Here is a 13,695-nt window from a genome sequence, read left to right as displayed (position 1 = left end):
CACCCGCGCGCACACGCGCACACACACACGCCCGCGCGCTCACTCCCCCAGCCCCACGCACGCACTGGCCCTGGGAGGCAGCAGCAGCGGCAGCGGCGTGCTCCGCGCTCGGCGCTCAGCTCGGGGTGGCCCCCGCCCACGGACGGTCCCGCCCGCCCCGAGGTCAGCCCAGCGCTCCGCGGGCGGCCCCCGCCCCGCCGGGCCCGGGCTCGCCCCCAGCCCATGCCCCGCAGCAGCAGCGGCAGCGGCGGCGGCGGGGACAGCGGGGACAGCGGGGACAGCAGAGGCAGCGGGCAGAGCGGGGACAGCGGCGGCGGCGGCGCCCCATGAGCCGGCGGAGCGCCACGGGCGAGGCAGCTAGTCGGGGCCGGGGGCTGTTCTGAACCCCGGGGGGCGGGGAGGGGGAGAGCGCCCAGCACGGGACCATGTACCGGGACCCGGAGACAGCCGGCGGCCCAGGTAAGCCGGGGAGGGCGAAGACGGGCGGGGACCAGGGCTGTGCCCCGCAGTAGCGGGAGGCGGCGCGAGGTGCCGGCGTTTGCGGAGGTGGGGGGGGGGTTTGCGGAGCTCCCTCTCCACCTTTCCCGTGCGCCCTTTTCCCCCCTTTCCGTGCCCCCTCTCCCCTTCCCGATCCCCCCTCTATCTTTTCCGTGCCACCCCCCCCGCCCCGTGCCCCTTGGAGAGCTCAGATCTCAGCCCTCGATCTCCGTGCCCGCCGTTTGGCCACTAAGTCCCGAGCCAGCCGCCTCTCGGGCTCCGGCGCTGCTGCGGGCTAGTCAGGGGCTGGGTGTCCTGCTGGGACTCGATTCCCCGAGGACTGCTCTGGCAGGGAGGCTGCCCCAGCCTTCCCAGGGACGGGGACACCTGGCCCCGACCCCAGTTTCCACTCTTTCTGCCCCCCTTCCTGCTAGTCTCGCTGCCCTATCCCCCTTTCACTCTCTTTTTCTATCCACCCCCCCCCCAGGTTATGGTAGTCTCGCTGCCCTGTGCCAGCCTCGCGTCTCCCGAAAGGACCTCCCTGCCAGTGGTCCAAGGACAGCGTGTGTGGCAGTGCGAGAGCAGCTGCCTCCTCACGGCCAGGGGCTCCCCGAGGGGCCGGCTGCCCCCCCTCAGTGGCCCCCAGAGCCCCTGGGGGGAAACTGGCCTTAGCAGGCGGCCCAGGCAGCTATCAGGGCTGCTGGCCCGAGACAGCAAGGGTGTCTGGGAGAGAGCAGAGGGAACTGGCTTTTGTATGACCCTGGGGGGGAAGGGGGTGCTCTGTGAGTATATGGGGGAGGGGGAGAGGGAACGAAAAAGGGGCTACCCAGAGGGGGGCCGTGGGGGAAGCTGCTAGGGCCGGTGGCTGAGGAAGAAGGTGGCCCTCGGGGCTGGCGAGGGCACCGGGGTGAGCTGAGATGGTGCCAGCCCTAATAACAATAACTGGCGTTTTATGTAGATCAGCTTTTGATCCTTATCAAAGAAATATCCTTCTGGCCTTTTGCCAGTCTGGGCCGGAGAGGCTCACTACGCTCTTATTTCTGGGGTGTGTGAGTGTGTGTGTGTGTGTGTGTGTGTGTGTTGGGGAGGGATGGTACTCACTGCCTGTTCACGGCCCCAGAGAAACCTCCCTCTGCCCTATCTAGCTGGCAACCCAGCAGCAGAGAAATCCTAGCAGGGCTGCTTCCTGCTCGCCACCTGTAGCTGCCCTCTTGGTGCCTCGACCCCTCCCCAAGGGCCGACTCCGCTCCCGTCCCCCGCAGGACCTGCAGAGGGAATGCCCCCTTCCCTTGGCCCTCCTTCGGCCCCCGGCGACTGCCCCCTTTTTTACTAGCTCCGGCAGCCCCCAGCTCAAGGCACCTTCCTTGGAAAGGGGGCTCCTTTCCTCTTCCTTCCAGCTCTAGTGGGAATGAGCACCCCAGAGGATGAGGAGGGGAGCAGAAGCTGGGACAGCCCCATCCCCCAAGTCTGTAGAAATCTCAACAGATCCCTCTTTTACAGAGGCAGGAGGATCTCAAAGCTCTCTGAGAGTAGCTCAGTGAGGATTTATGGCAGAAAGGGGCCAGAGCCCCATTATAGCTGCCATTTAGCCCTGCTCCCAGAAGCCTCCTCCCGTTCTTGTATCCCTGTGCCCACATCTCAGAGCAGGACTGGAGGAGGTCATTATTGTAGCAAGCCCCCCCTTCCCTCAAGCCCAGTCTGCTTCAGGCCGGAGCAGACGGGACAGGATCCCGTAAAGTCCCCTCCCCATGTCAGTTCCCTTGGTTCTGAGACCACCTGTGTGTCCTGGGGGGAGAGAAAACGGATCGTGGGAGAGCTGACCTTCTCCCACTCCAGGAGGAACAGAGAGGTCCCCTTGTCCCTCCTCTACCTCCCTTTGATGACGTCACATGTCCAGGTATCTCCTCCTCTCCTGGTAACTACCACTGTGCCAGAGGGAGCCCAGGCTGAGGTTTAAGGTTCTGGGTAGGAGGGGAAGGAAGCGCCTGCAGGATGCCAGCTTCTCCCACCCCCTGCTTCTCCCTGTTGCTACTTCTATCCTCCCTAGCCTGCCACCAAGGCATCTGCCCATCCTGCCGGGAGCACCCAGGCTCTCCAGCAGCGGTGGGAGTTGCTCAGAACGGAGTCTCTTTCCCCTACTTGGGGGGTCAATCATCCCAGCAGAGTGGATGGGGGAAGGGGGGCTGCTTCCCCCCCCCGGGACGTGGGCTGCCCCCAGGCCGACTGGAACGCCGGAGCAGGAGGGAGGCCCTTCTGGCTGGACCTCAGAGGCTGTGGGCTCCCCAGATCCCTCACTGCCCCCCCAGACCTCTCTCCCTTGGAGAAATCTTGCCATCATTGCCCCCTTTGCAGTGACGGGGAGCTGTCCTTCCTCTGATGTCCCCCCTTGCCCTCCTAACACTGCTCACCCAATGGCCCCTCTGACCTTAGCCTTCCATCTTCCCCATGAGGGCACCCGCTATATACCAACTCATGGTCCATGTGCCCCGGGCCCCTTCCCCACCCCGTCCCCCGGGAGACCTGTGGCTGCGCTCCCTCTCCCCGGCCCAGGAGCACCCTTAACCTCTCCCCATCTCGCTCCCCCACTTTGGTTTGGTCAGCCTTGGGAGCCATTCCCATGTATGCCTCAGGACCCCGGCCCAGCAGGGAACCGCTGGCTCCCTGGCCAGGCTACGTGGGGAGGGGGCTGAGCCCCTGCCCCGGGTGATGCCCCCATTCCCCTCAAGGGATCCTCAAGGTTCACCGAGGGAACCTCAGGCCCAGTTCAGACCTAAAAGAACAAGAGAAGAAACTCCCTTCCCTCATCTGTGACTCACCAGCAGCTGAGGAAGCCTAAGCTCAGATGAGGGGCCCCCTCCCCCCAGAGGCCCCCACGGGTCCGGGAGGGAAAGCCACGGGGGATCCCTTCCCCATCTCTCGCCTGTGCCCTCCCTATTTCTCGTTTGCTCTCTTGCCTAGCCTCGAGCCATCCCCCCCTTTCCACAGATGTCCCATTGTCCTCTGCTTTCTCCCACTGACATTTCCCCTCTCGCCTCCTCTCCTGTGCCCTCCTTCCTCCCAGCTCAGCCTCCCTCCAGCCCTCCCTCCCCGAGGCCGGGCAGGGCCTCCGCTGGCCTGTAGGGGCCAGTGTTGCAGTGGGCAGGCTCGGGCAGCGCCGAGGCAGCCAGCAGAGAGGGAGAGGTGACCTTGTGGGGAGTGAATAGCTGGGGACAGGGAGAGGAAGCCGGCCCGCCAGCCAGGGGAGCCGGGGGACCGTTGCCTGCCCTCCCGGCTCTGCAGCCTGGGCACCGAGCTCTCGGGCTGCCTGGCATCCGGAGGCATTGGCTTGGAGGATGTTAGAACCAAGAAGTACCCGAGAACGCAGAATGTCCCAGCTGGACGGGAGCTTAGAACACAGGCTGTCGCAGCTGAGTGGAAGCTTAGAACAAGGGTTATCATTGCTGAGCGGGAGCTGAGAACACAGACTGTCAGAGCCAAATGGGAGCTTAGAACACACATGGTCAGATCCAGATGGGAGCTTAGAACCCAAGCTGTCAGAGCTAGATGGGGGCTTAGAACACAGGCTATCAGAACCCAAGCTGTCAGAACCAGATGGAACTTAGAACACAAATTGTGAGAGCCAAATGGGAGCTTAGAACACAGGCTGTCAGAGCTAAATGGGAACTTAGAATACAGGCTGTCAGAGCCAGATGGGAACTTAGAACACAGGCTGTCAGAGCTAAAAGGGAACTTAGAATACAGGCTGTCAAAGCCAGATGGGAGCTTAGAACACAGACTGTCAGAGCCAAATGGGAGCTTAGAACACACATGGTCAGATCCAGATGAGAGCTTAGAACCCAAGCTGTCAGGGCCAGATGGAAGCTTAGAACACAGACTATCAGAACCCAAGCTGTCAGAACCAGATGGAACTTAGAACACAAATTGTGAGAGCCAAATGGGAGTTTAGAACACAGACTGTCAGAACTAAATGGGAACTTAGAATACAGGCTGTCAGAGCCAGATGGGAGCTTAGAACATAGGCTGTCAGAGCCAGATGGGAGCTTAGAGCACAGGCTGTCAGAGCCAGATGGGAGCTTAGAACACAAGCTGTCCGAACCAGATGGAACTTATCAAAGCCAGGTGGGAGCTTAAAAGCTGGAAAGGAGCTTAGAACACAGATGTCATCATTGCTGAGTGGGAGCTGAGAACTTAGACTCTCAGAGCCACAGGATGTCAGAGCCAGATGGGGGCTTAGAACACAGACTGTCAGAGCCAAATGGGAGCTTAGAACACAAGCTGTCAGAACCAGACGGAACTTAGAATACAGACTGTCAAAGCTGGGCGGGAGTTTAAAAGCTGGACTGTTACAGCTGGATGGGAGCATGGAATACAGGCTGTGACTGCTGAATGAGAGCTTAGAGCTCAGGTTGTCACAACTGGAGAGGAGCTTAGAACACAGGTCATCATTGCTGAGTGGGAGCTGAGAACCTAGACTCTCAGAGCCACAGGATGTCAGAGCCAGACGGAGCTTAGAATACAGAATGTCAGAGTTAGGTGGGAGTTTAGAACATGGAATGTCAGATCTAGGCAGGAGCTTAAAACATTCTGTCAGAGCTGGATGGGAGCTTAGAACACAAAATGTCCTAGCCAGTTGGAGCTTAGAACCCAAGCTGTCAGAGCCAGGCGGGAGCTTAGGACACAGGATGTCAGAGATGGGTGGGAGCTTAGAACATGGAATATCAGAGCTAGATGAGAGTTTAGCTCACAGGACCCTAATCCTGCCGGGATTAGACAGGAACTTAGAACACAGGTTGTCATTGCTGAGTGGGAGCTGAGAACACTGGCTGTCGAACTTGGGGGAGCCTAGAACCTAGGATGTTAGGGCTGGAGTGATCTTAAAAGAGAATGGATGGTGAAAGCTGGGATGAACCTTAGAACCTGGATGTCGGAGTTTGGAGGAACCTTACCACCAGAAGGAAGATGGAACCTTAGATCACTTTGGCCAGCCCCGTTGTTTTAAAGTTAAGGGAACTGAGGCACGGAGGGCTCACCTCCCTGTTCCCTCTCTAAGATGAGCACCTGGACCGCTGGCCCAGGGACACCGAGGAAAGAGGGGAAGGAGGGTGCAGAGGACGGGAGTCCTGGTGGAGGACTTGGCCCTGGAGGGGAGGACGACCTGAGAGGTAGAGTCAGTGCTGTGGACAGTGGGCAGGATAGCATCCCGGGCTGTTCCGAGTGGCAGGAGCTGAGTAGAGGCTGAGGATGAGGCCCTTTGATGCCCCCAGACCCATTTTCTCCAGGCCCAGGGAGCCCCCACTCACCGCCAGCGTGGCCAGGTGATGGTGGCCCTCGATTTTGGGTCAAGCTCTCCTGAGGCTGGGCGGCCCAGAAGGGGCTGCAGCCCCAGGGCCCCCACTCTGGAGCTCGTTCCAGAGCCGTCACTGTGGAGACGGCCCCATTGAGCCCTCTGTGGGGAGGGCCCGTGGAGCGGCCCTGGATCAGCTGATGGCCAAGGACGCTGGGAGGGGCCCGAGAAGCCGCCTCTGAGGTGGGTGGGACAGCAAGGCAGCATCCTGACCTCAGCCCCCTCCCACCTCCAGGGTGGGGGGCAGCGGAGTCGGGAAGAGGAGGCTGGGAGGCAGCTGGCACCCGAATGTGCCACAGGTGAAAGGCTGATCTGGGAGGGAGCAGCCCCGGGGAAGAGCGCGCCATCTCAGTGGTGACTGCCCACCCTGCAGTGCCCCCTTCCCACACCGGGCAGGGCCCCCGTGGGGGACTGTCAGGGGTTGAGCCTGGAGGCCGGGCTGGGGAGAGACTTGGAGGGGAGGTTCTAGAGGTCGCCCGCGGCGCCCCTCTTGTTTTCCCGTGATTGTCTGACCTCCCCCCACCTCTAGCTTCCCCGGGGACCCCAGATTGCTCCAGCAGCTGCTATGGAATCTTCAGTGACTCTGCCTTTCCCAGGGGGCCCGGCTGGAGTAGCCGGACAGGCAGACACACAGAAGGGCAGCCGGGGCTGGCGGGCAGGGGTCGCCCCTTCGTGGCAGATGCCGCCCGTGTGGGCCGGGGTGAGGGTTCGGTTTCCTGTGGGAGCGCGCTCACGGGGCAGGAGCGTGGCAGAGAACGCTGGGTAAGGTCGGCCCTCTCTGCCCTTGGACAGATGCCCGCGGCAACGCTGCCAAGCCCGCCTGTGCCAAGGCCGGGGCAGGTGGTGCCAGATTCATGGGGAAAGGTCTCTGACCTGCCAAGGAGTCTGGGGGAACCCGCTGGGCCGGGGCCAACCTCTGGCCAAGGGGTAGGAAAATCCTCCGCTCTAATTCGCCAGCGGTTAGTGGAGTTGGCACAGGCAGGGAACCTGTGGAAAGGCTTGTGCCTGGGGCCAGGAGCCGGCCCTCTGGCCGTGACCTTGGCCGGCAGCTCTGGGGAGAGCCACGGCTCTCCGCGTCCTGGGCCCGGGAGTCTGGGCCGGCTCTGGCCGGACTTGTTGAGTGCAGTCACAACGGCAGGAGGAAGTCACCAGAGGCTGGAGGCGTCTCTGTCTGGGCCCCGGCGGGGGGATCCGGGTGACCCGGTGCCCCCGGGGCTGGGGACGGTGTTGTCTGCTCGGGTCTGGGCCCTGGCGGGGGGATCCGGGTGACCCGGTGCCCCCGGGGGCTGGGGACGGTGTTGTCTGCTCGGGTCTGGGCCCCCAGCCTCGGTTTCCCCTTCTGACCCGGGGGTGACACAGAAGTAGAGAGCGGGGCTGCCGTGGGGCCCGCGGAGGGCTGTGGGATCTGGCGGCCCTGGCTCGGGGAGAGGATGCTGGGGCAGCGCTCCCGGCAGGGACGTGAGTGTCTCCCCAGAGAGAGGCGAGCCCGCAGAAGTGCGATGCGCGCGTGTGAGTCTGCGTGCTCCGGGGCGGGCGGCGGGCAGGGGAGGGGCACGTGCCCTGTGTGTGCGCCCGCCCGAGGAGGGGGAGGGGAGGCTCTGGGCTCGTGCAGCAGCTGGCCCACTCTAATAACTGCACTAATCTGAGTACCCGGGCAAGCTGTAAACAGCCCTTAATGAGTTTATTTGTAGTGAGGTACTTGTAGGTGTGCCAGGGGAACTGGCAGCCGGGCCCAGGAGAACTCCCCGGGCAGGGGGAGGCAGCCCTCCCTGGGCCCTCCCACCCTGCCGGGGCTTGCTGCCTTCCATTGCCCCGTGGCCTTCTCCGCTGGGGCTTCCCTCCTGGGCCCCCCGGCGAGGGCAGGGCACAACGTACCGGGACCCACAAAAGGCAGCGTGGTATCGGGGGTCCTGGGCCCGCATTCTAGGCTCCTGCTCTGTTACCCGTAGCCCAAGTGTACCTGGGCTCTGCTTTCTCTGTCAGACGAGGGGGGTTGGACCAGACTGGGGTCCTTCAGCCGGGGGTCCCTGACCCTGCAAGGGAAAAGCTCAGCTCTCTGTTTCGCAGCAGGCAGTCAGTCCCTCTGGTAATTCTAAGTCTCTGGGTTTTGCTTTAGAAGTGTTATTCTGAGGAGGGGTCCCCTGGCTTTCCACCTCCCCCCCCCCATGACCCAGATAAGGCTCAGAAGGCAGCCTGGGTCAGCAATGGTGCCCTTTGTCTCTTCCCAGTCTCCTGACGTTCTGGGCCTGACAGTGGCTGCCAGGAAGGCTTTTAGGAGCTGCCCGTCCCTCCTCCCCTCCTTCCCCCTCAGTGCCCGAGGGTCCTGCCATGTCTTCCCTCATTTTCTGCGGCCTTTTGGGTGAGATTTACAGGGACACTGCCCCCGGAAGCTAAAAAGCCAGACCCCAGACTGACAGTAGGAGTGGAGCTGGGGCTGGACATGATTATAGGAGGACTGGACTGGGAGGCTTGAATATAGAGCTTAGAATGTTAGAGCTGGGAGGGATAGTACAACAGGGAATGTCAGAGAGAGAGCCCTTAGAACAGGGAATGTCAGAGGGAGAGCCCTTAGAACAGGGAATGTCAGAGGGAGAGGGCCTTAGAACAGGGAATGTTAGAGGGAGAGCCCTTAGAACAGGGAATGTTAGAGGGAGAGGGCCTTAGAACAGGGAATGTCAGAGGGAGAGCCCTTAGAACAGGGAATGTCAGAGGGAGAGGGCTTAGAACAGGGAATGTCAGAGGGAGAGCCCTTAGAACAGGGAATGTCAGAGGGAGAGGGCCTTAGAACAGGGAATGTCAGAGGGAGAGGCCTTAGAACAGGGAATGTCAGAGGGAGAGGGCCTTAGAACAGGGAATGTCAGAGGGAGAGCCCTTAGAACAGGGAATGTCAGAGGGAGAGGGCCTTAGAACAGGAAATGTCAGAGGGAGAGCCCTTAGAACAGGGAATGTTAGAGGGAGAGGGCCTTAGAACAGGGAATGTCAGAGGGAGAGCCCTTAGAATAGGGAATGTCAGAGGGAGAGGGACCTTAGAACAGGGAATGTTAGAGGGAGAGCCCTTAGAACAGGGAATGTCAGAGGGAGAGGGCCTTTAGAACAGGGAATGTCAGAGCGGGGGGGGCCCTTAGAACAGGGAATGTCACAGGGAGAGGGCCTTAGACCAGGGAATGTCAGAGGGAGAGGGCTTTAGAACAGGGAATGTCAGAGGGAGAGCCCTTAGAACAGGGAATGTCAGAGGGAGAGGGCCTTTAGAACAGGGAATGTCAGAGCGGGGGGGGGGGGCCCTTAGAACAGGGAATGTCAGAGGGAGAGGGCCTTTAGAACAGGGAATGTCAGAGCGGGGCAGGGCCCTTAGAACAGGGAATGTCACAGGGAGAGGGACCTTAGAACAGGGAATGTCAGAGGGAGAGGGCCTTTAGAACAGGGAATGTCAGAGAGAGAGCCCTTAGAACAGGGAATGTCAGAGGGAGAGGGACCTTAGAACAGGGAATGTCAGAGGGAGAGGGCCTTTAGAACAGGGAATGTCAGAGAGAGGGACCTTAGAACAGGGAATGTCAGAGGGAGAGCCCTTAGAACAAGGAATGTCAGAGAGAGCGGGACCTTAGAACAGGGAATGTCAGAGCGAGGGACCTTAGAACAGGGAATGTCAGAAGGAGAGGGACCTTAGAACAGGGAATGTCAGAGGGAGAGCCCTTAGAACAGGGAATGTCAGAGCGAGGGACCTTAGAACAGGGAATGTCAGAGCGAGGGACCTTAGAACAGGGAATGTCAGAGGGAGAGGGACCTTAGAACAGGGAATGTCAGAGAGAGAGCCCTTAGAACAGGGAATGTCAGAGGGAGAGGGCCTTAGAACAGGGAATGTTAGAGGGAGAGGGCCTTAGAACAGGGAATGTCAGAGGGAGAGGGCCTTAGAACAGGGAATGTCAGAGGGAGAGCCCTTAGAACAGGGAATGTCAGAGGGAGAGCCCTTAGAACAGGGAATGTCAGAGGGAGAGGCCTTAGAACAGGGAATGTTAGAGGGAGAGGGCCTTAGAACAGGGAATGTCAGAGGGAGAGCCCTTAGAACAGGAATGTCAGAGGGAGAGGGCCTTAGAACAGGGAATGTCAGAGGGAGAGCCCTTAGAACAGGGAATGTCAGAGGGAGAGGGCCTTAGAACAGGGAATGTCAGAGGGAGAGGGCCTTTAGAACAGGGAATGTCAGAGCGGGGGGGGGGGGCCCTTAGAACAGGGAATGTCAGAGAGAGAGCCCTTAGAACAGGGAATGTCAGAGGGAGAGGGCCTTTAGAACAGGGAATGTCAGAGCGGGGGGGGACCTTAGAACAGGGAATGTCAGAGTGAGGGACCTTAGAACAGGGAATGTCAGAGAGAGGGACCTTAGAACAGGGAATGTCAGAGGGAGAGGCCTTAGAACAGGGAATGTCAGAGCGGGGGGGGGGGGCCCTTAGAACAGGGAATGTCAGAGAGAGAGCCCTTAGAACAGGGAATGTCAGAGGGAGAGGGCCTTTAGAACAGGGAATGTCAGAGCGGGGGGGAGGACCTTAGAACAGGGAATGTCAGAGTGAGGGACCTTAGAACAGGGAATGTCAGAGAGAGGGACCTTAGAACAGGGAATGTTAGAGGGAGAGGGCCTTAGAACAAGGAATGTCAGAAAGAGGGGGACCTTGGAACAAGAAATGTCAGAGCTGGGGGGGCCCTTAGAACAGGGAATGTCACAATGATAAAATCATAGAATCCTGGAGTTGGAAGGGACCTCTGAAGTCATTTTGTCCCACCTGACCCTCCCCATAAAACTTGTACTGTAGAGTTAATATCAGTAGACATTTAGCTTCTGTTCGAAGGTTTCCCGTGAGGACCAAAGTCTTCGCCACGCGGTAGCCCATTTCCCCTCCGGACAATTCATAATCGCTGAGCCGGACTCTGCATCTATGACTTGGGCCGTCGCTTCTGGCCCCGTCCTTCGGGCCACACAGAACAAGGCTTCAGAAGCTTCTGGGCGGTTGCTGTGTTGTTCCCCAGCTCCCCCGTATCTGCTATTCTTTGAAGCAGCCTTCCCAAGCGCTTTTAAGTGATCACTGTGTGTCTCCTCCCCATCCTCCTCTGGAGCACTTCTGCTGTCAGTTTACCCATCTGCTCCTTTCTCTGATAAGGGCCCAACAGAGAGAAATCAAGTCCTCCACGGCTGAAGAAAGCACGTGTGTGTGTGTGTGTGTGTGTGTGTGTGTGTGAGAGAGAGAGAGAGAGAGAGACAGACAGAGAGAGAGACAGAGACAGAGACAGAGAAAGAGAAGAAAAAAGAGAGACCAAGAGGAGAGACAGACACAGAGACAGTGAAAGAGAAAAAAGAGGAGAAGGAGATAAGAGAAAGAGCGCACTAATGTGAAGTAATGGGTAGGAATTTTTGACTCGGCTAAAAAGCTGGTGAAGGTTATTATGATTTCCTTCCTTCCTTCCCTCCCTCCTTCCTTCCTTCCTTTCCCTTTCTTTCTTTCTTCCTTTCTTTCCATTTCTTTCTTTCTTTCTTCCCTTCTTTCTTTCTTTCTTCCTTTTTTCTTCCCTTCTTCCTTCCTTCCTTCCTTCCTTCCTTCCTTCTTCCTTCCTTCCTTCCTTCCTTCCTTCCTTCCTTCCTTCCTTCCTTCCTTCCTTCCTTCCTTTCTTTCTTTCTTTCTTTCTTTCTTTCTTTCTTTCTTTCTTTCTTTCTTTCTTTCTTTCTTTCTTTCTTTCTTTCTTTCTTTTCTTTCTTTCTTTCTTTCTTTCTTTCTTTCTTTCTTTCTCTGAGGCAATTGGGGTAAGTGACTTGCCTAAGATCACACAGCTAGAAAGTATTAAGTGTCTGAGGCTGGATCTGAACTCAGGTCTTCTGACTTCAGGGCCGGTGTTCTGCCATCTGCGCCATCTAGCTGCCCTATTATTGTGACCTTTGACCTGCCCATTTGGACAGCGGTCCCCGCCCAGGTGTTTGGCCCATACCAGAAGGTGCCTTAGACCAAGGCTCCTTAAAATTTTTCCATTCGTGGCCTCTTTTTGCCCAAGAAACTTTTGCCCGAGCCTGAGTACCTGGATATGTAAAATAGGCTTACAAAGGAAACATTTACTCATAATAAATTAGAATTTTGTGGCCCCACATTCAGTTGTATGACCCCACATGGAGCTGTGATGCCTTAGACTAGTCAGCGCAGGGCCCCAGAGAGCACCTCATTCACTTGGGCCGTTGGAGAGCCGAGGAACCGGCCCGGGTGGGGCAGTTACTGGCCCAGAGTCGCCGATTAGCCGCAGGAGAGCCACCGGGGCAGGCGGCTCCTCCCGGAGAAATCGTCTGGCCTAGAAATCCCCTCATCTCCCAGCAGAGGAGCCGGACTCTAAGTCTTTAAGAGGATCAGGACTTAAGTGGCCGGCCCGGCGTCCCCCGGGGAGCGAACCACAAAGCGGGGCCAGAAGCCTCGCTTTTGCTGCTTGCCAGCTGTGGGACCTCGGACCCCGCCCCCCGGGGGCGTTTGTGCCCGCTTCTGTTATCGTGAGTGACGTGGCCCAGATTGTCCCGAAGGTCACTCCCAGATCTAAGCTGCTGTGGCCGGGCCGGGATGGAAATAGGCCTCCAGAGGCGTTCCAGCTGGAGGGAGGAACATCTGTTGGGATGGTGGTCCAGAGTTGGGGGATCTTAGAACAAGGGACCAGGCTGGCGATCTAGAACTCCCCGAGACGTAGAACGTGATGGAATAGAGATGGTTGTTCTAGGATACTCTACAGGCTGAGGGTTCCGGGTCATCACGGTGTTGATTCCGGGGAAGGACAGACAGGGCGTCCAGAAGGGAGGGAAGGAAGGGCCATCAGTGGGGGAAGGCCCTGGCCCAGCCTCCGAGGAAAGGAGTCGGGGGGAGCACCAAAGGGAGGGAGCTCGAGGGGGGAAGCAGAGGAGAGAGCTGTGTGGCTAATGTGTCCAATTAAATTACTTTAAACCCTGCCGCGGCAGCTGCTCCCGGCGGGGCCCTGAGTACAAATTGGATCCGTCTCATTACCACAGGTCGGAGGAAGCGGGGCGGGGGCTGGGGGGATGGACGGCCATCACTCAGCCCAGACCTCCTCCTGCCGCTGGAGCCTCTGCCCCCGGGACCGCCCGGGCTCTGGCCGCCCACCTCGGCCTCTCCCAGGGCCCTCCGGCCCTTCCCCGAGCTCCCGGCCCCTCGTCAGCTCCTTCCAGGCAGAACCGGCCCGCTCACATGACACTGGCAGCCTGGGTAATAATACCACGCAGAGGATTATTATATATTAAGTCTCTCTTCTGGTTTTCCCTTGGGGCTAAAGTGGAGGAAAGCAGGGATCTGTATTCTGAGGAGGGTCTGGCTCTCCCTCCTCCTCCTCCTTCACGCCCTCCTCCCTGTCCTCGGTTCTAATTAGCCACGTTGGGAAAACGAGGGCGGCTGTCCCTGGGAGCAGCCCCTCCCGGAGGCGACGCAGCTGCTGCCCACCGAAGGCCGCTTCCGAGACCGGGCCCTGGGCAGGAAACCAGTTAGGGGCTGACCTGGCTGTGGGGTTTTTCTTCCTCTGATCCCCGTCCCCGGTGCCAGCCTGCCAGTCCTTCCTCTGCCCGTGCTGCCGTGTCTGCCAGCAGTGCCCACCTCGGCCCTCCTCATCGCCATCCAAAGCTCCCGGGGACCTCGGCGGCCTGGCGGAGCGGTGGCCCTGACTCCTGGCTCAGCGGCGGCCCCGACTCCTGCTCTGGAGAGAATCGTGGGAAATTAAAAAGCTGAAAGCCTTGGCGCAAGAAGCAGTCAGTCAATAAGCATTGATTAAGCACCTACTGTGTGCCAGGCCCTTGCCACATATGTTATAAGGAGGATTCTTAGCTTGGGGTCAGTACATTGAAAAAAGTTGATAACTGG

At 59.1% G+C, this 13,695-nt stretch overlaps 1 protein-coding gene across 6 annotated transcripts in view; it reads left to right on the top strand.

The window, feature by feature from the left end:
• The first annotated feature begins 309 nt into the window (after positions 1–309).
• The window catches only part of SYT7 (synaptotagmin 7), an 88,336-nt gene continuing 74,950 nt past the window's right edge, over positions 310–13,695 (top strand). For 2 of the 6 annotated variants that reach the window (XM_051966375.1, XM_051966374.1), the window contains exon 1: positions 310–459. In XM_051966375.1, the coding sequence (XP_051822335.1) occupies positions 426–459 (34 nt within the window). In that variant the 5' untranslated portion in view covers positions 310–425. The remainder of the gene's footprint in view (positions 460–13,695) is intronic. The other 4 variants (XM_051966378.1, XM_051966377.1, XM_051966379.1 and 1 more) reach the window with 4 other exon arrangements.

The sequence above is a fragment of the Antechinus flavipes genome, chromosome 6, assembly GCF_016432865.1.
Source record: "Antechinus flavipes isolate AdamAnt ecotype Samford, QLD, Australia chromosome 6, AdamAnt_v2, whole genome shotgun sequence".
Taxonomy (NCBI): domain Eukaryota; kingdom Metazoa; phylum Chordata; class Mammalia; order Dasyuromorphia; family Dasyuridae; genus Antechinus; species Antechinus flavipes.
This window is presented reverse-complemented; position numbering and strand designations above follow the sequence as displayed.